The sequence below is a fragment of the Lissotriton helveticus genome, chromosome 7 (assembly GCF_964261635.1).
Source record: "Lissotriton helveticus chromosome 7, aLisHel1.1, whole genome shotgun sequence".
Classification (NCBI taxonomy): Eukaryota; Metazoa; Chordata; class Amphibia; order Caudata; family Salamandridae; genus Lissotriton; species Lissotriton helveticus.
This window is the reverse complement of record NC_136068.1, coordinates 1499709115-1499730684: the sequence shown is the minus strand read 5'-3', so window position 1 is coordinate 1499730684 and position 21570 is coordinate 1499709115. Positions and strand designations below refer to the sequence as shown.

Below are 21570 nucleotides of genomic sequence, written 5' to 3'. Positions count from 1 at the left end.
AAGACAATCATATTTTAGGTGTCCCTCTTTCTTACAATATGCGCACTGATTATACCCAAGGGAAAATCTATAATCAAAATTGTCAGAACGCGGCTGTGTCCTATTGGGCTGTGCTCGTGGTCGATACTGCTGTTGTGAATCAGTTTGGCTTGATCGTGGAGGGTATGCTTGCTGTAACAAAACCTTCGTCTTGAGCTCCTTCGTTTTCTTCTCTACACGATCACTTTCTTCCTTTTCCCTATTCTCATAATACTGGGCTGTTGCTAGTATTTGCGCAGGGGTTGAAACTGCCCACGCACTCTCTGAATTCTTTAATTTGTTGCATAGCTCAGGCAGCAAATTCGATACGAACTTGTCAACGAATAACCGCTGGCCTCCCTCAGCACCCATGTCCTGGCCGCTGTGGTCGACAAACGCTTCCTCAAATCTTGTAAAGAAATCCGAGACACTCTCGTCTTTCTTTTGCTTACAAGCTGATAACTTATCCCAGTTCACCTTCATCGCTGGCATGATAGTTTTCATGAGCGTAATGATTTTCTGCGGCAAGTCTAATATTAGCTGGTCGGGCTTAGCCCCACCAACTTGTAATGCATCAGCCGCTAGCAGTGCAGCCCAATCACCGCCTAATTCAACTGCGTGATTGGCTTGACGAATTTTAGCCCAAACTGGTTGCGGTACAACATTGCCAAACAACATGTCGATATCAGCAAGGTTCATAATAGAAGCTTCTACCAGTTGTGATAACTCTTTATAATAACCAGCCGGGTTTTTACGCGGATCAGGTAAGGATTGCTTCACTTGCAAAACTTCCGATCGTTTCCATGGAAGATGTATCCATACCCTTCGAAAATGTGGTAGAACCACAGGGTTTGCATTAGGATCACCAGGCACCCACAGTGGCGGAACCTCTCTCATGGGATATTGACCAGGAACCGCTTTCCAATTCTCGGTGGTATCATCTGCTGATACCCGAGAATGTGCTGTGGATCTAAACGCTAATAAGCGTTCCACGGCACGTCGTACATCGTCTCCTATAATCATACCGTTCGAAAAGTGACTCTGAAGTTCAATTATGTCGGACGGTACATTATCTACATCATCATTATACCATTCTTCCCTCAAAAAGTTACACATCTCCTCAAACACGAATCTCTGCGTAGGCTCATTAAACTGAGAAAATGTATCAAAGACTACACGTGGAGTGTAATTAGCAGGATGTTTCATCCACCTATGTGCCATGGTTATTAATGTCTCTTTTTCCCTACCACTAGGGATCTGACTCCGTCTCTGAGGAGTTTCAGATGAATCAGACGAAAATAACGGACCAGAAAAAGGTGAATAAAGGGTAGCAACAGAGTTAGGAACACGCTTACGAACAGAAGGAGAAAGAAAAACAGGGGCAACAACACTGGAGGTGAAAGAAGGCATAGTAGGAACTGACAAGATAGTTGGAGTAGCAGAAACAACAGTCTGCGAAGGTACAGATACAGGAGCAGTAGGAACAAGGACAGGTGGTGGAACAAACGTAGGGTTAACAGCGGGCTGACCCGCAGCCGCTGGAGCAACAAGGGGAGCAACAGGAGGTACTACAGGAGGAGCTACAGGAGCAGTAGCACCCTGTACGTAAGGAGGTGGTGATTTCATTAAATATGATAACAAGGAATCCTCCTTCCAATCTTCTTCTTTCTTTTCTAAAGTATTCGGTAAAACTGGGTAACATTTATCTATTTTCATATGATGCAATCTAGTAGAGATTTCCATTTCCTTTTCTTCTTTGTCCTGTTTACATTCTCGTATAGTTTGCATTATCGGAACAAACCCTTGCTTTTGATCCTTTTTAAGTTGTTTGATTTCTTTCTGTTTGGCCTCTTTACGCCATATCCGAAAGGAATCAAACATAGCTGGCCTAGCTTTCTTTAAAAATAATTTAGCCTCAAGATTATCTAAAATCGAAAATTCAAAAGTTCCATGTGGTGGCCATCTAAGGTCACCGTCTTTCTTTGTATAGCGGACCCAGTAATCATTATAGATTATAGGACCTACACCATGTCGACTATAAAGATCATGTATCGGAGTTCCAACTGGAGGTATCGGACACGAGTCCTCCAACCGGGAATCCATTGCGCAACATTTGAAAATACGAAACAAACCACTATGGCTAGGCATCGTGCACACTAACCTAGTATCAAACTTCAAGGATTACCGAAGCAATTAAACCTCGTGTAAGTCAAAACCCTCGGTTTTTGGCAGTTGCAACTGTCAAATAATACTAAGGACCAATACTAAGAACCACAAATGCAATGGAACCATGCAATACAACAAAGCCTTAAGGCTATCACAAAGCTCGGAGAGCTAACCACAAAGCCTGAGGAGGCTATTACAAAGCTCGGTGAGCTATTACAACAAAGCCTTAAAGGCCAACAACAAAGCTTTCAAGAAGCTAGAACAACCACTAAGGACTGGGAGCGACCCACAAAATACTTAACTCAGAACTTCAATGGCGTCACCAGGAAGGCCCGTCTATCGTCTCGCTTGTACATAAGGTCTGCGCCGGGCGTCGAAGACAGGTCGACAGTCAGGGCATCGGTCCGTCGCAGCCGTCAGGAGGCGGGAATCTTCGCAGGGAAAAACTTCGGGCCACTTATTTCGACAACAGGATCGATGAAGCGGGGTGCACCTTCCCTCGGAGATTTCACACGAAGTTCCTCACGATCGTCAGGCTTTGGACCGGTACCGCTGAAGTCGCCCCACGTTGGGCGCCAACTGAAGGACTGGACTTTTAACAGTACCAGCGGTGCCAGGGAACAACACCTATAACCTTCATGGGATACCTGTTTCGGCGCACAAACTACAGAGACACGGGACACTTCCTTCGGCGTCAAAGATCAGCTTTTATTACTGCAGGGAAACAGGAGTCATAAGAAGTACATGAACATGTAGGTTCTGCGAGTCTGCTTCAAATTGTATACGTTGGTCGCTCTCTTTTATACAGAATGTTGCCATTGCATAACATGTGGACAAAAGATTACAATTCGGTTCCCACAGTAGACTTCAAAAGGGTCGCTTTCATGTGTTCAGAATCCCGGAACATAATTACAATAGCCATGCCGGTTCCCAACTGTAAAAGTACACATTCCCACCATTAGGCACACCCATTAGAGTTTGTAAATGACAAAGAAGAAGAGACAAGAGCAGCTGCAAGGAAGTCAGACACGTGTAGAGAAAAGAGTGTGGGGGTAATATAGGAAGCATGATCGTAGGATCAAAGAGTTGGATCCCATCGCCTGCACGGCTGTCACAATAGGCCGGCACGGCCAGATTACCCTCAAGCTGAGCCATCTGCCTTTGCTGTGTCATTCCTCCGGCCATAAAGACGCATGAAAGGAATATGCGTCTTCCGCAAGGCTTGGGAACTAGAGGGTCAAGGGGCGAACAGTTACCTGCTCGCTGACTACGTGAGGGCAAGAAACAAGATGGATGCCGTATCTAAAATGGAACCTAAGGGTTCAGACGAAGAACACGTAATATTAGACGAACCCTGGCAGGTAGTGTAGCGAAAATTCGCACACTTGCCGAACTCATCATTTGCGATTCGTAGATACCAAACTTATCCATATTCGGCAATGCCCAGAACATCATAATAATTTTTACGGAACCTCACTTTAATGTGGCTCTAAATGAAGAGGACACATTTTTTTGCTGTGTTTGTTTCTTTCTGAATATCCTCCTTGTATATTGTCCCTCAGCCACTTTGTCATACTGTATTTTTGTACTGTTTGTGTAAACCTATGATAATAATAATAATAATAAACAAAGATTTTGTCCTTCATTGAAATATTGTATATATGGGTATCTTGTGCCCAATTAATATTGGGCTGTCTTTTCTTCTCTCTCTCTTCCCCTTTTTTCTTGTATGTCTCCATTTTGGATGATTGAATTATTTAAGTTTTATACTTGAACCATTGTTTTGGATTCCAGTGTTACTTTACCCGTGGTGCAGGCAATAAGGTGTTGTATGTTACTGAGATCTAAATTAGGGCCTAATTTATACATTGGCTGAGAGGGAACTCTGTTGCAACAGTGGCAGTGTTCCCTCCTCACCAAAATTGTTGTCCCCCTACCCGATTTAAATGTGGGTGGACCATATGTTTAATCATGGTGGAGACTACTCCGTTTCTGCCATTATTAAATCCTCCAACGGCCCTGTGGAGTAAGAGCCGTCACAGGCGGATGTCTGACTCTACCCACCTAATTTAGATGGATGGAAATTGAGGTCAGTGTCAACTGCGTAGCATCACCAGAAAAACATTGGCGGAAAGGGACAATGAAAACTGCTAAATGCTCCCCTCACTAGGGGAGAGAACTTCCATGGCAAGAGGGACATTATCATTATTATTTTCAAAAAGAAAATCCCAAGGAGGGGAGAGGGTGTGGCATAACGGCCAGAACTACCAACTTTGAAACTGGGGAACCCAGGTTCAAGTCTTTGCAGTCACTCAATATACTGTCATTCTAGGAAAATCACTTAATCTCCTCGTGCCCACCAAAAATGAATGTGCTTTGTTTGATGTAACTTGTGCTCCTGTTATGTTATGTTAACTAAGCTTATAAAGCGTGCAGCTGCCTCAGCAAAGAGGCGTCCCGGCGCTAGCACTAGCAGGGCATAGCGGCTAAGAAACTGAGCAAAGGGGCAAATGAAGAAGTGGATATAAAAAGACAAAATTATGCCGCAGGAAAGAGGTAGGTCTTAATGGCTTTACGGAAGGCCAGCAGGCTATCCAGACTACGAATCTGAAAGGGCAGAGAGTTCCATAACTTGGCTGCCAAACAACGAAAGGACCGATTCCGGCACGGAGATGGTTCACTCGAGGGATCACAGCCAAGTTTTGCCACAGAGAGCGCAGCTGGCGTTCAGGAACGTAAGGTGCCAACAAGTTGGCCAAAAGTCCGGGAGACGCAAACGTAAGAATTTTAAATGATAGGCAGAGAGCCTTAAATTCGATTCGGTTAGCCATAGGCAACCAATGTAATTGTCGGATAGCACGAGCTGTTGAGCATCAACGCCAGAGCACCAGCAGGGCTCTGGCGGCTGTATTTTGGACTCGCTGCAAGCGCACCACCTCAGCATGATTTGCTCCAAGGTGGAAGCGAGCTGGTGTAGTCCAGTCTAGATAGTATCGCCGCCTGGACGATCAGCTGATGAGTGGGTGGATCAAAGAACCCCAGCAGCGGTATAAGTCCACGAAGAATGCAGAAAAAAGTACCGGCTACCTTCCTGGTGTGATCCTGGAAGCTGAGGGTGGAGTCCATCCAGACCCCAAAGTTTTTAACCACTTTCTTGGGGATGGGCGCACTACCAAGAGATGTAGGCCACCATTGCTCACTCCACAGGCTCTGGTCTTTCCCCACTAGCAACACCCTGGTTTTATTGGCATTAAGTTGGAGGTCATGCACTCCGCGACTGCCGCCAGACAACTTCTGAACTTGGAAGCGTCCTGCATAGATTCGTTGGAGAGGGCCACCACCAGCTGTGTGTTGTCAGCGTAGGAGACCATAGTAAGGCCTTTGTCCCTAGCCACCGTAGCAAGGGGTCGAACGTACAGGTTAAAAAGTCCAGGACTCCGAGCAGAACCCTGAGGCATCCCCTGCCCAATGCACTGGACACACGAGAGAAATGGGGGAGTAGTCACACATATAAAGCGCTCCAATATCTTTGGGTCGAGTTTGCACTATATACACTATATAAAACTGCGAAAAAACAAAAGAAAATCAGAGAGGACTCCATGGTGAGGGGAGTATTTTCTTTTTTTATTTTCAAAAAGAAAATCCATGCAAGGCTTTGGGCTGTTGATGGAGCCGTTCACTAAACTGCAAAAAGCATTGACAGGAACCGCCATAACTGCAGTTCCTGCCAACGGTTTAGAAATGACTGCCAGCTTGTCAGTCATTTATGAATCAGGCGAGTGGTATCCATTGATCGACAGAGTAATTTACTCTGTCTCCGGGCGGATAAACTGGCCAACCTCCTGAATATAAATTGGGCCCTAAGTGTTGTGACCACACAAACACCTGCCTTTCTATCTACTTCTTTTATGCTTAAGCATGGTTATTGTCATGGGGTAGTTGGATTATGGTGTAATTGTATGTATGTAGCAAGGAGTCAGTTTCTGAAGATATTCCTTTTTTTTGCCCTGTATATGGAGCAGAACATTCTATGCTGTCAAGCGGGATCTGGTGGCTTAGTGCACTAATGCGTCCACTATAGGGACCTGTGTGCTACCTCATGGTCACAGGTTTAAATCCGGGTGGGTCCACTCAGCCTTTCATCCTTCTGAGGTCGATAAAATGAGTACCATTGAGTTTGGTAACAATAAACATTTGTTATTCAGCACCAAGATACACTTTGGTGAACGTGTGTTTTACAAATACTCGTTCTGTTACGCTGTACTGAGGGCTAGAAACACATTAGGAGCAAGATTCATTCTCCCTCCCACATTTTCTACTCTTATATATATATATAAGGAGGAGGATTTTTGTTCCTTCTTAATATCACAACCGGGTCTCTCATTTCAGTTGTGAGTCACCCTTTACCATATCCCTGGCCTCATGACTTCTCATTGTCTTTTTCATGTGTGGGCACTTATTCCCCAAACTAAGACGGAGCTTATAACTAGCAAGGGGTTGGCTGAAAGAGTATTTTCTCTTTAATCTAATTTTTTCTCATACTTTTCGCCAAAATGTCCTTCCTCGAGCAGGCCTGTATTTGTTTTTAAACACTAAAAAAGACTGTTCACTTATACAAGAGATGCTTCAATGCAGAAAAACAACTCCTAGTTGTAAATTACCAACTAACACACACCTATTGGCAAGCACCCCCTCTGCCAAATTCCTGTTGTCAGACACTTCCAAATGTATGCTGATGATACTCCGTCTGAACCGTAAAGGGAAGCATAGCTGACATCTCCATGCTCCTGGCCCATGTGTTCCATTGGATGAAGTAAAGCAGCGTTCTGTACATCCATAGGGCCAAGCGGGAGATCCTGTTATAGGCACCATTAGCTGGTCTACGCCTCCTGAAACACTTCCATAAACCTAACCAGAAGCGAGGAAACTGAGAAGTATTTTTTGCATCACCCTCACTTTTGCACCCAGAATCGACTCTTGGCAAAGCCTTTGGATTTGCAGCACACCCCTCTCCAGAGGACCGAGAGAGCATCTACTCTGCCCGAGAAATTAATTGCCAGCCTGCAAAGACTTCAGAACAAAGCAGCAACTGTAAGCTCAGAAAACAGAACCACTCCTCCCTTAGCCGTCAGTAGATTGAATTCAAAGTTTTTTGGATCACCCGCAAAGCATTCTGGTCAAACGTCCTGCATTCCTGCAGAAACTGACCATCCTGCCAATGTCCTTTGCCCAATGTCACTGAGATCAACCAACAATCCATCCAGTGGATTAATCCTTGAAATTAAATAAACTGCCAACAAATTAACTTTTCATACCAGACTTTAACTGATATTGTCTGGGGGGCAAAGCTAGTACAGAAGACTTACCAATCCCCCTCCACCCCGTCCCCCCATTGGACACTAACTTCCCTTTCCTGCAGTCAATGCCTTCTTTCTGAATGCCATCACTTTGAAGTTTCTAAAAAGCAAAGTAGCACTATACAAATCACTTCAATAAATACATGAATAACAAAACTTAATGGTAAACCAGTCTCTGTTCCGCATTATTCAGCGTTGGAAAATAACAGATTGGGGCTGGGATCCCAAATGAAGTTTTCAAACTGCAAATTTTCACAATACTTGCTTTACAGTTTTCAACCATGCGAATTTACAGTGCACAAGGACATTCTTTTTATCTGTATATATGTACATGATGAAGAAAGGCTGGAAAAGGATGATCGGCACACACCTTTAAAGACCCTGGCTATTCTGCACATAGACTTGCATATTCATAGGTGCTTTAAACCGCATTGCCCAATCTTTCATGGGAGTAGATGAAGACTCGTGTACTTAACACAATCACTCTCGCATACAGTTTCACACGTGTATAGGCAGCTATACAATTGCAGATGCTCCTTCATCTAAAGACATTTATGCTAACACAAACTCATGCACGAACTAACTCAAGCATACATCTGTCTATACATACTCGTGCACACACACAATTATTAGCACATAGTTGGGGAGTAACAAATGTACTTTCTTTCATTCGCACCTTTTATAGTAGCACTATCATGCATATCTTTGCTCACATGCAGATGACGCCCAGAGTTGCATGCATACACGTGCACCTCTTCACGCACGTACATGTACAAATATATGCAAGCACTCGTCCATATAAATGCACACACTATGGTGCACATTTTTATGCACGCAGTGTTCACCCAAGGATACTTGTTCATGCAGCTCGCATTCAGTAAATTGTACATGCACACACTTGCTCTCATGTACAGGCACATGCACACTCACAAACACATGGAGGGAAATGTGCATGCCCTCCGATTACACAGACACTTTCTTGTATGCGGACGCCTGCCTACATACACATTTGACACATGCTAACAAATTTGACACATGCTGCTGCATGCATACATACAGACACATGTAGTCCTACCCTTCGTTTTTTGAATTCTTTGTCATTCGTGTTTCCATTCATATCTTTCACCTCCCTCTCCTTCTCTTTCCCCAGTAATGTACGGCTCCTGGTTTGACCACGTTTCTGGGTGGCTCTCCTTGAAGGACCAGACGAATATTCTGCTGATGAGCTATGAGGGGATGTTGCAGGTACCCATCAATGCGAGAGGGTGGCGATGCTTAGGAGTTTGACAAAGAACTTTTAAAAATGTTTTTAAACCACTACTTTGTAAAGCAGTAAGCTACTTCATTTAAGCCTTAATGGTGTTTAGGGAATAACGCTTTTCCATGATTTGTATGGCATCTTCTTTGCACTTGTAATGACATAGATTCATTTTCAAGACACTGAAATGGAGGTAGGGTGACTCTGCTGGGTTGTGTCTCCCTTAACCTTTTCTCCTAGGAAATCAGCATTTTTTACGATTGTTCTTCAGTCTCGTAGTGTGGATGCGCCATTTACTCAGTACAACTTTTCTTTGGTGGCAGGAGCATGTACTAGGCTGAGTTGATAGATCCATGGTTGTTTTAGACATGCTCCTCCTCCATGTTACATATGATTGAACATGTGTCAGAAGCCCCTCATCTGCCACAGTGCGTTGGGTTTTCAGTATCAGGAAAGCTGTGTTTTGGTATTTTGCCAAATTGTTAATGTGGGGAATCAGTCTGTTTATTCGAGGGACTTCAAAATGTCGATGGGATCTTTTGAGATGTGGGTTAAAGTACATAAACCTTTGAAATTGATTTACGGCCCAGATATGCTTTCTTTTTAGGAAATGCTAAAATCACGTTTCCAAAATGCAGTTTGCTGCAGCAACACCTTGCATAGCATAACCGCTCCCTCTGAGATAGTGTATGGCTGCAATTCAGTAGTTCAAACTTTAGACACATCAGAAAATAAATACTCTATGCAAGAGCTTTTAGAAATGAAAATGTGTTGGTAAGAAAATACACTAACCGTGAGGGCCTATTTATCAAAAAGTCACGCTTTGCAGGGCTGTAAATCACCTTGCTGTGCTGCTCTGCGTGACAGGTAAAGGATAGGAATGCACCATTTTAAGGCAATAAGGCACATTCCTGCCTTTTCCTCTGCGCTGGCGCCCTTTTGGCAGCCTAGCACCAATGCAGGCACCCTTGCACCATGGTGCACCGTGGTGCACGAGTGCCTGCATTGCATGCCAGATTGTTTTTTGTGCAGGAAGGGACACCATCCTGCACACAAACAATCCTGAGAATTCTATTCCTCTGTGTGCTACAGAATGCAGCACAGCTAGAAAGAGGAAGTAACGAGGAGAAATAAAGATATTTCTAGCGAGGAGAAATATTTCTTAAAGGATACTGTCTGCATAATGATGGTACAGCAAGTGTTCCTGTGTTGCTCCTCATTAAACACATATTATGTTAATTTTTTGTTTGTTTAAATCTTTATATTGTCATTTACAATTTCTAACAATGCAGTACAGCAATAGATCAACGACACTGTACACCAAGAAAAAATACAATAGCAAATCATATGCAGAGGACACAGTGGTGATAGCATGCGAGTAATGTGTCCAACATGAGGGAATAAGGATGTCTGCATTGTTAGGACACCTGAGTGAAGGTGCAAGTGTATGTTCTGCCATCCAGTTGTGCAGTTCATCGCTGATCTATGCGTGGTGCAGTGCATTTGTGAACAGTGGGAAGAGTGTTCAACAAAATGAGACAAAAAAACTCTACAAAGGGAAGGGGTAATCGCCTGTGACCTAAGGTCTCGGAGTGTTGCATCAGGTGAATGACTGCTTGTAGTGTGGATTAGGATCCTATGATATGTCTGGCTGAGAAGGTATTGAGGGACGCTGCCCCACCTGCGGCGTCACAGTAGTGACAGCGGTATGTGGCATTAGAGCTGATTAGACCTCAGACTCCTCCTGTGTGTCCTCAGCGGGTGTATCTATCTTCTGCAATTCGTTTATAATAGCCCCCCAGTCAATATCTAGGGGAAACTTGCGAAGCCCCAGCAGGTATTCCTTTTGCAGAGCCGCGTCCTCTGCCCTGACCCATTTGAGCAGGCCAATGCATGGGGCACCGTAGGCTCTTTCCATCTTTTAGTAATCAGGCATTTTGCTGTGACTAGGCCCAGGTCTAAGAATCGCAAGGTGACCTTTTATTTCCTGCTCCTCTTAAAAAGGTGCAATATATATATACACCTTGCATTGAAAAGGGATGTTGCGCTTGGTACAGCGGTCTAAAGTGGCTGCTATGACAGTCCAGTACTGTGGCAGGGCAATGCCAAAGCATATGCAGTAGGCCTGCATCTGGCAGGCGGCATCTGGGGCATTCAGAGTCGACGCAGTGAAAATACTTATCTGGGCTGGGGAGAGGTATGCACGATGTAGAATTAAGTATTGAGTCTGCCAGATGCGTTGGTTACGAGGGACACGTGTTGGGCTTTCTAACATTGCCGCCCATTCCTTCTCCAATAGGGCATGACTTCGGTCCTCCTCCCAATGCTGTTTTAGGGGGTCAGTGGGATCGCAGTATGCGGACGGCGGGATGAAGCAAACCAAAGTATCAAATGTCCCCCTGTACCCATTATATTTTAGTACTGCATCAGGAGGTGTGTGGGAGGCTCTGTTAAGCTGCTCCACCCAGATGAGAGTGAAGCTATGATCACATGGTGAAATAGGAAATGCCCCGGGGATAGACCATCCTCTGAGATTAGATCCGCATATGGGATTAAAGCACCGTGAATGTCCTCTGCTTCCCAACCGCGCAACTCCGCTGCCGTGATAGGGGACCCACCCCTTGGTGTTCCCAGTAGAGGAGCAGGACCGCTGACCTCCTGGTCAGGGACCGAGCTCTCCGCCCGTGCAGCTCCGCTGTCTGAGCCCCTGCCGCTGGTGGCCCTTCCACCTCCGAGACAGGCAGTGGTTCGAGATTGCTGTCCCTGTTTCCTCTGGTATCACATTTTGTCTGATTTCTGTGCCTCGCGCATAGTATTTTGTCCGATTTTCTGTGCCCCTCTCATTGTAATTTGTCTAAATCTCTGTGCCCCTGTTGTTTCTCGTATTGACCTTGCTAGTAGGTCGCTCCCCCACCCCACAGATGCGCCCTGTGTGCCCTGACGCCTCCGCTGCTGCTGTAGAAGTTTAAGCTCTCCTCCACCCGCAGACTACCACCTGCGCGTCATCCCTGGTGGCCAGTGGTAGGCCTTAGGTCTGTATCTCTGTCACTGTCTGTTCCCTGTATTGCCCGCTTCTTTCTGTGCCCGTGTTGCTTCCCTTTAGTTTCCCCCTCGCTGCCCCTGATTTCTGCCCGTCTTTTGCCTTCTGTATCCTTCTGTTGCCTTCTGTTCCCTGACTTGTGCCAGTTTTTGCCTTTTGTTTCCCCTTTGCGGCCCCTGATTTCTGCCCGTTTTTTGCCTTCTGTATCCTTCTGTTCCATGAGTTCTGCGTGTTTTTTTTTTCTTTTGGGTCCTTCTGTTCCCTGATTTCTGCCCGTTTTTTGCCTTCTGTTGCCTTCCGTTCCCTAAGTTATGCTCGTTTTTTTTGTCTTCTGTGTCCTTCTGTTGCCTTGTGTTCCCTGATTTCTGCTCGTTTTTTTGCCTTCTGTGTCCTTCTGTTGCCTTCTGTTCCCTGATTTCTGCCCATATTTATTTGCCTTCTGCGTCCTTCTGCGTCCTTCTGTTCCCCCGGTTTCTGCCAGTTTCTTCCTTTTGTTCCCCCTCGCTGACCCCGACTGTGCCCTTACTGCTCCCGTCTCTTCCCATGCGGCCCACCCCCTCACTGCCCATTCGCTGTCCCTGCCTCCCGACTCCCAGCTGCTCCTGCCTCCCACATCCCTATATATGGCCTAAGGCAAGCCTGTCTGCGCCCCACTGTGCCCAGCGGCAGAACCCCTGGCCCCCGCAAACGTCACGATGCCTGACTCCGCAACGATGCCAGCCCCCTCCACCCACTCCACTCCAGACGAGAACACACCTGCTACCAGGCATCCCCTAAGCGCGCCCAAGGGCCCTTCACCTGCCGGAACTGCAGCTTCACCAGCATCCGGCCCGCCAAACCTCCGCCCAGGAAAGAGCCCAACTACCTCAGATGCATCCTCCTCAACACCCGCTCCACCTGCAAACACACCGTCTATCTCTGGGACCTCCTCGACTCAACATCCCCAGATGTCGCCTTCCTGACTGAGACCTGGCTGAACCCCTCCTCAACACCCGACAACACCATAGCCATCCCGGAAGGCTACAAGATCACCTGCAGGGACCGCTCCAACGGAGTAGGAGGAGGAATTGCCATCATCCACAGGAACACTCGGAGTCTCGACCAACACCGACGACACCCTCAGCACCGCCGAAGACCTGCACTTCCAAATCCACACCAACCCAAACACCACCCTCAGAGGAACCCTCATTTACAGACCCCACCCGTACCGCATCCACAGTTCAGCGACTCCATTGCCGACTTCATCAGCACACACGCCCTTGCCTCCACGGAATACATCCTCCTCGGGGACCTGAACTTCCACCTCGAGAACAACAATGACACCAACTCCACCACCCTGATCGACAACCTCGCCAAACTCTGACTCAGACAGCTCGTGACAAAACCCACCCACGCCGCCGGCCACACACTTGACCCCATCTTCTTCGCAAGCCCTCACGTCTCCTTCAACCACACCACCGAACCCCACTGGACCGACCATCACTGCATCCATTTCCCCTTCAGGAAGCCCACCACACACCACCGCACCCAAAAGATGCCTTGTCTCAGCTGGGGCAAAGTCCCGGAAGACCAGCTAGCCACCACCCTCACACTAAGGCCACCCGCCGCCCCCGCCGCCCACAACCTAAGACAGTGGATCGACGACTGCGCCAACACACTCGCCCCGCTCAAGAAACCCTCCAACTGCCACCCCAGCAAGAAAGCCACCTGATTCACCACAGACCTCCATGCCTCCAAACAAAAAAGTCAGGTTGGGCCCCCATAAATCCATCTCTAGGGAGCTCACCAGGGGAGTGCCACAGGGCTCTTGCCTAAGCCCCACGTTATTCAATGTGTATGTGGCCCCCCTGGCTGACTTAGTGAGATCCTTTGGGTTCATCCCGGTGTCATACGCCGATGACACCCAACTTCTGTTTCCTTTTAAAACCTTCACACCTGCTTTAAAAAAATCTTTTGCAGATGGAATGAGGGCAGTATCAGAGTGGATGGCCAAGAACTGCCTACAGTGTAATGTGGGCAAAACGGAAGTACTGCTGTTCGGGGAGGCAGAGACACTGTGGTCCCCCGAATGGTGGCCCCTAGAACTGGGACCCGTTCCCAAGCCTAAACAGACCGTGAAAAACTTGGGAGTGCTATTTGATCAAGCCCTTACATTTAAAGATCATGTTAACCAAGTTGCCGGCACATGTTTTAGGGCCATCGGACTGTTGAGAAGGGTGTTTCCCTATCTACCTGACAGACATAGAAAAACCTTGGTCCAGGCATTAGTCATTAGCAGATTAGACTACTACAATGGTCTTCTATTATCAACTAATGAGGATCAGCTCAACAAATTGCAAATAGTCCAAAACACTGCGGCAAGGTTAGTCCTCAACGTTCCACCTAGGACTCCCTCCCGCCCTCTACTGGCTAAACTACACTGGCTCCCAGTGCGGCAACGCATTAAATTCAAGACCCTATGTACCATCCATAAATGTCTGACAGGTTCGGGGCCTAAATACTTAACAAAAGCCTTCCTACCCTATGTCCCAGGGCGCTCATTACACTCCAGCAACCTCCACCTACTGCAAGTGCCCAGAATAAAAAAATCCAGTCACGGAGGTCGCGTCCTGGCCCACACTGGACCCGTTCTTTGGAACTCTCTGCCCCAGACATTAATACAAATCACCAATCAGCTATCCTTCCGTAAAGCCCTCAAGGCCCATCTTTTCACCAGCAATTAAACATCTATCCATCTACTCAACTTTTTTTTTTTGAACATGAATTAGGCACATTCTACTCCTTCTACAGGCAAAGCGCGGAGATACCCCTTCGGGGGTCTATTCAGGCGCTCTACAAGAGAATAAAATAAATAAATAAATAAATGCCGAAAACTCGAAGACCTGGCTCCGCAAGCGTACACTGGACAGCTACGCAGCCCATTTTGTGGTAAATAAAATATTACCCTGGCAGAATTTCTAGGCATTAACAAAGTATCATGCATCAAATGAGAGACAGGATCCGTGGTGTCCAAGTTAAATGGGCTTTATTCCAATAACTCTAGTCATGGGAGAATATGTTCCATCACCACTGAGGTTCAGGAAGAGTCTTCTAACAATTATTTACTGAATTTATTTATTTATTTATTTATTTAAAATTTATAATGCGCAACAGCTACCCGCAGTGGGTTTCCCGGCGCAAGGGATAGACTGAAGAAGAAAACTGACATCAGACACAGCTGAATTTAGCAACAAGAGCTACAGGGAATTAGTTTAAAAGAGTAGGGTCTTCAGTTTTTTTCGAAAACAGAGCATGTTGGTCTCGGTCTTCAGGGCAACGGGCAGGGCATTCCAATACTTGGGGCCAAGATCGGAGAAGGATCTTCCACCCATCTTCACTAGCTTAAATCTGGGGATAACATGGGTTATATACATTTTATCTTGTACATAGGACGTAAGAAGGAACGCTCGAGGCAGAGCAGAGAAAGAAAGAGATAAGAACATGTGGGTGTACACTTTGATGAGTCATAGGTAGGTGATAGGTAGGTGTCATAGGTGGGTGGGTACTTAGAGGAGGAGTTTGCATGACCAGCTCGAACTTTGTCCTACTTGTGTGCAACATGAGCATGACGTGCAATTGACGTGTAACTGGGAGGAGAGCTGACTTTCAGTCTAGAAGAGAGATCTCTTGTGTCAGGGCGACCAGCACATCTAGTACTAACTGATATCTTGAGTCAGGGGATGTATTATCTGAAGCAAAGGTTGCTCGTCACTAAATGACAGAAAGGGCATATTTATTCGTTCGTTGCATGAGCTTTCTATGGATGCAAGCACTGTAATCCACTTAAACAGAGACAGAATGGCTGGGCCCTATCTATGCAGATGGGTTCCGTGTACCTTCTTCACCAGACTGAAATGTGATTCTGTAAAGCAAACAGATAACTGTTATTCATAATACTGTCTTGGCAGGCCTCTTGCTGGGCTTCTCTCGGCTGAGCTAGAAGTATGCGAGGTCAGAGGGACGTAACTGCAGCTTCAGTGTGTCAGGAGTCATGAAATGCAAATACATGGGCCTTATGCTACCTTAACGTTTGGGAGACTTTGATGACTGGCATTTCTAATGCAGGACAAGAATGTAGAGGCCTAGTGATTCAGGCCACTACAAGGGAATATGCATGGATGACATGCACACACATGTAACATAGGGTATACGTAGGGGGCATCCTGGTCAGGCAAAATTTCATTTTCCTCATTCCCTCCTTGTCCCCTACGTAACCCTTTAGGATACATCTATATTCATGAGACCGTATAGTTCATCATACAGAATCATTTGTTCATCTTTAACTCTTTGTTTACGTGGATGGGGAACACAGGCAGTGGCACACAGGCCGCAAATCGCCGGGCCGCACTGCAAACAGAGACAGCAACCAAATATCATAAGTAGGATAATTCCTAGGAAGGTCAGCACTTTCCATCCCCATGCCGATATTATACCCCAGAACCAACTGGACCAAGTCCATGTGCCTGGATCTTGATGTATGGCATGAGCAATTTTGTGGAGCCTTGTTATTGCTTTGTACACAGATGGTGCATTATCTGGGATGAAAATGCAACAACTAGATCGGATGACACTACAAGCTCCGCCCCTATCCACCAAGATGACGTCTAGAACGAGGCGGTTTTGAAGAACGACAAGTCTAATAGCAGACTGTTCTTGGGTCAAGTTCGCCAGGGCAGATGCAGTTATATTTACAACTGTTTCAAGAGTCCTTGTTAACCTGCGTATCAGTTTACTGTTTTGGACGGGACCTATGAAGAAAAAGAATCCTTTGTTGAAATCTGTATATTGCTCCCAAGCTGTTTCAGTCTGATCGATCCCTGCAGAATCTGTCTCTCTCTTTTGTCTAACATGTTCTAGTCGTGAATCTCTATGATAATTGGATGGGGCTAGAAAAACGGGTGGCAATAAGAATGCTATATAACAAGTCCCTCCCCAGTCTAAGGGCAGATGTACATAGGCTGTCTGACCACAAATGAAATAGGTATGGCGTGATGTTTTGAAAGAAGAAAGTCCTTTATCGTTAAACTCTACTACAGTGTTACACTCGCTGTGTCCCATATGTACCGAGCCTTTCTTTTTAACACATAAATCACCTTTTGCTGGCAGGACTGAAATAAACGGTGGACCTGTATTTTGCTTGGGCTGAACGTTTAACATTATAAAATTAACAGATGCATTTCCCTGTTCGTACTCTTCATTCTCTAAATCAGTTCCCTTTCTTTGGGGGAATCCGTCTTTGTCTGGAAAGCATGCTTCATTCATAACTTTATTCAGGTTTCCATATATCCAGCCACCTGGATAAGCTATGTACCTTCTATCTATTGAGGTCATTAGAGCAAACCATGCTCCACATGAACCATTGTGTGAGAACGGTAAAGGGTAGAATGGCAGAACTCCCTTCGTTTCTTGATAAGGAGGCAGTTGGCCACATACCCAGCAATCAGTCGCATTGCTGGTCTGGTGAGAATGGTGTAACATTTGAATAAATGTATTGTTACGTAGTGCAAGTCGATATGACAATTCATGAGGAGGCAGGTCACTGAATGTGTGCTCTGCGGTGCTGTTACTGGAAGAATGTATATGTGAGGAAATGGGAAAGAAAACATGTAGCAATAAACTGATACCAATTATAACGATGCACAGAATAAAAAGAATGATCAAGGTAACTATACATCTACTGCGTAATATCTTGCAGTATTTTTCCTTCTTATCTCTCTTCTTGCTATTCTCATATGTGATCTTATACATGTCAGAAATCAAGTCTAACCGATTCACCACCGAGTGGACTTAGACAATTAAACTACGTCTGACTTACTAGATCTTAATTTAGATTTATACTACTGCTGAGGGGTCTTTTCTAGCAAAGGTCAGTGTTCTGTTTAAAAGTTCCAAAGTTCCAAATAGTCCAAAGTATCTTTTGTAGTGATGAAGGTGAGTTCGGCCTTTACGTCCTTCCACCAACTTCGGCGTCTTCCAACGTGGCTCAAGGGGACTTGAACGATCAAAATTCCGGATGCATACAAAATTCTCGGGGACAATGGCGTGTTCCTTGACCTGGGTGTTGTCAGAGAAGGCAGCAGCAACCTGTGAACAACAAGAGAGTAGTGTAGACATCAAGGAAGCCAGGTAATCTGTCAGCATGTTACTGTCAACATCAGGTATTTTCTTTGGCATAGGCGTACCTCACATATTTGGCGGTCTACCGAAAACTACTTCATAAGGAGATAGGCCTGTTCTGGAATGAGCTACCATACGCATGTAAAAGAGGGCAACCGGCAAGGCCACCATCCAATCCACGCCTTTTTCTGTACAGATCTCAGCAACATTTGTCTTAATTGTCTGATTATGTCTTTCTACAAGGCCTGCTGCTTCTGGGTGTCGTACACAATTGAACTTCTATCCTAACAGAAGTGACACTTGTTTCATTAATTCAGAGGAGAATGGCTGACTGTTATCTGAATAGATCACACGAGGTAATCCATACCTAGGGAAGTACTCACGCACTAACTGTCTGGCTGTTGTCACAGCAGTATAATCTGGAACTGGATATGCTTGGGTCCATCTAGAGAGTGCACACACAACTACCAAGACGTACTTGTAACTGCTACATCTGTCCATTTGGATATAATCCGTCTGGAGAACTTCAAAAGGGTGGTCAGGAGGATGAAATCCGCCTTGTTCCACCGGAATGCCTTTACCTGGATTGAACTGACAACAGATCATACATGTTCACAGATCATACATGTTCGTACTTTCTGCTTCGCTGCTGCACGCATGTGCTTGTTAAACCAAATGTTCTGTAAACTGTCTAACATTGCTTTTTCTCCCAAGTGTGCGGGACTATGTGTTGTGCTTATGATTATTACTTGTACCATAGAATCTGAAAGAAACCATGTGCTTTTTCCCTTAGTCATCCAAACTTGGTTAGTCTGGACCCCTCCTTGTTCAGTCCAATTCTTTATCTCATCTGTTGTGGCATGTGTCTGTATGTCGAGTACATCTTGAGTGGGATCCCTGACTGTCATACATGTTGTCAGTAATGGTACCTCTGTCCTTGTCGTGTCTGTTGGTGTCTGGGTTGTCAGTTTAGCTGTTCGGTCTGCCAGGTCATTACCCTGGGTAATGGTGTCTGTAACTTTGGTGTGAGCTTTGCACTTCAGGATAGAAATGGCTGTAGGTAAATGTATGGCCTCTAACAGGGCCTGAATAAGCTGGCCGTGCTGAATCTTGGTCCCATGGGAGGTCAAGAAACCTCTCTCTTGCCACAGGACCCCAAAATCATGAACAACGTCAAAAGCGTTTTGTGAGTCAGTATAAATGTTCACTTTCAAGTGCTTAGCTCTTATGCAGGCTTGTGTCAGAGCGATGAGCTCTGCTGCTTGTGCTGACAGTGTGTCTATTTTTTCTTGCAGGATTCAGAATGTTACAACGTCTGATCTCTATGTGTGGCTGAAATAATGTCAGTTCATAACCTGTCAGTCTCGCTACAGTCAAATGTAAAAATAAATAAAAATAAAAAAAACATAAAATGTTTACTGTAACATGGAGTCGCTAAAACTGGCGCTTGACATAATGCTCTTTTTAATTCCTCAAATGCCAAGGTGTGTTCTTGTGTCCAAGGGAGTACAGTCAGAGTGGCTGCCTCCTGTGTAGTTAACTGTATGAGTAGTTGGCTAGATACGCATACTGGGGAATCCATTGCCTACATTAAGAAGTGAGGCCAATAAATGCACGAACTTCCTTTTGTGTCATGGGCTGTTGGGTTGGGACTGTTCTCTGCATACATCAATTGAAGTGTCTCCACTAAATGTTTATCTGTAACCATCTGTGTAAGCATTGCAGCCTAACTGACCTCCTGAATCAGACATAATAAACCCTATTTACAAAGGCTGGTGGACATATAACAGGCAGCATGTTAAATGAACACTGCTTTTACCGTGCAAGATATTACCTTTCTATCAGCAGCCTGTCAAAGTACATAGGTGAGCCTTGAAACTAAATGCAAATGAAACTAATGTAGGGGACACATAGCAATGCATTAAGGAGGGTAGTGTATTATAGCTATCAAAAAGGGCCACGTTCATTAATTTACAAATAGCCACTATTCCTAATTAAGTGTGCAAGCTCTTCTATTCTACCTATTCAAAGGGCCAGATTCATAATTTTTCAAACAAAATAAATTTTAAAAAACATGTTTTCTAATTGAGTCTATTAACTGTCACAACGCTATTCTAAAGGGCAGCTTGCATTGGGAAAATATTCTGTAGAAACATTCCTATTTAAAAAAAAACACACGGTTGCAGTACACTAATTAATAGCACATTCTCTAATGGGTCTATTCTATAATGTCTTCTCAACCGTGAAAAACATTAAAGCACTCTCCGTGCAAAAACCCTTATCTCAATAAGACTGGTTTATTTACAACTACCGACCTCTGAGTCAAACACATTAAATCAAGTGTTCCAAGGCAAACCCTTTACAAATACACTTCTTTACTTTCCATGCAAGTTTTTACCATTCAATCTGCAAACTGACAAAGCACATAGGCAGTCCCAGAATGAAAAGTCAAGGAAACCTTTATCTCAATTTTCAGAAATACGCCCATTGGATAACATGGCAAATCGCACCTCCACACAAAACATGCTTTTTCCACCACTTCCACAGCTCGGATCCCTTTCAAATTTGGCATCACAGTAGTCCAAGCTATTCCCTAAATCCTCACCAAAAAGCAACCAAATCCCTCCACTGGATCGGGTAGGAATTTCCGCTCAAAAACACGCCCCCCGCAAACACCAAAAAACGTCAAAATCCCTCAACTCCTTGTTAAACAGCATGTTAAAACAAATACTGCCTACTCAGTACAAGATATTAATTCTTTGGCAGCTGAAGCACAATCATTCCCCAATGACTGCAGTACATGGGAAAGTCATGAACTCATCTCTCCACGTTATCACATAACACGTACGCACATCTTCAAAACGTTTTCTCCAAGTACTTGAAAGAGATCCAGCTCTCTCCTGACTAACGTAATGATAACAAGCTCTGCACAAAACATAACCACATGGCGCTATTCACAAGCCATATTTACAAGAAACTCAACATGTCACAAAAATAACACGCTATTCACAAGGCATATTTACAAGGCGCTATTTACAAGGAACTCCACAGTAAACTTATAGCTCTAACTCTGACTCTAGCTAGTTCTTCTGAGAGGACGTGATTCTTTTTCTTTGGCTTTTTCCTCTGCTAGTTTATTTCTCTCTACTTTGTTGAATTCTTTCTCTGATCACCTATGTGACTCTTTGCGCCACAACTCAATAGCGTCTTTCTGAGAGGGTCATGACCAGGTGTGTCTCTAGGCGGGATGTTAACTGACTCTTCTAGTATACCTTTCCTGGTCCCTAGCTGACGTAATTTCAAAAACAGTGGCATGTTGAAACTAACACAATGGAAACACAATACACAAGAATAGACTGAAACATTCAACAATCATTCATACAAGAAACATTATAACATGAAAACACTAAAACAATACCATTACAGAGAGTTAAACATGTACTTGAAAAACAGTTTTGTGCACTGAAAATACAGTACAACCATACCGGTCCCAAAAAATTGAGACACGTCTTTACCGGGCCCACGTTTAACCGTGGACCCGTCTTGACCGTTTCCACTTTTTACAGTGGACCCGT

General features: G+C 45.0%; 1 protein-coding gene and 1 long non-coding RNA gene across 3 annotated transcripts in view; one reads left to right on the top strand and one right to left on the bottom strand.

Annotated features, from left to right (window-relative positions):
* LOC144770428 (uncharacterized) overlaps positions 1–21570 on the bottom strand; it is a 398083-nt gene that overhangs the window by 304251 nt on the left and 72262 nt on the right. The gene's annotated exons all lie outside the window — the stretch shown is intronic.
* Positions 1–21570, top strand: part of LOC144770427 (sulfotransferase 2A1-like) — a 117742-nt gene that overhangs the window by 86048 nt on the left and 10124 nt on the right. For both annotated transcript variants that reach the window (XM_078654935.1, XM_078654936.1), the window contains exon 5: positions 8692–8786. In XM_078654935.1, coding sequence (XP_078511061.1) covers positions 8692–8786 — 95 coding nt within the window. The remainder of the gene's footprint in view (positions 1–8691; positions 8787–21570) is intronic.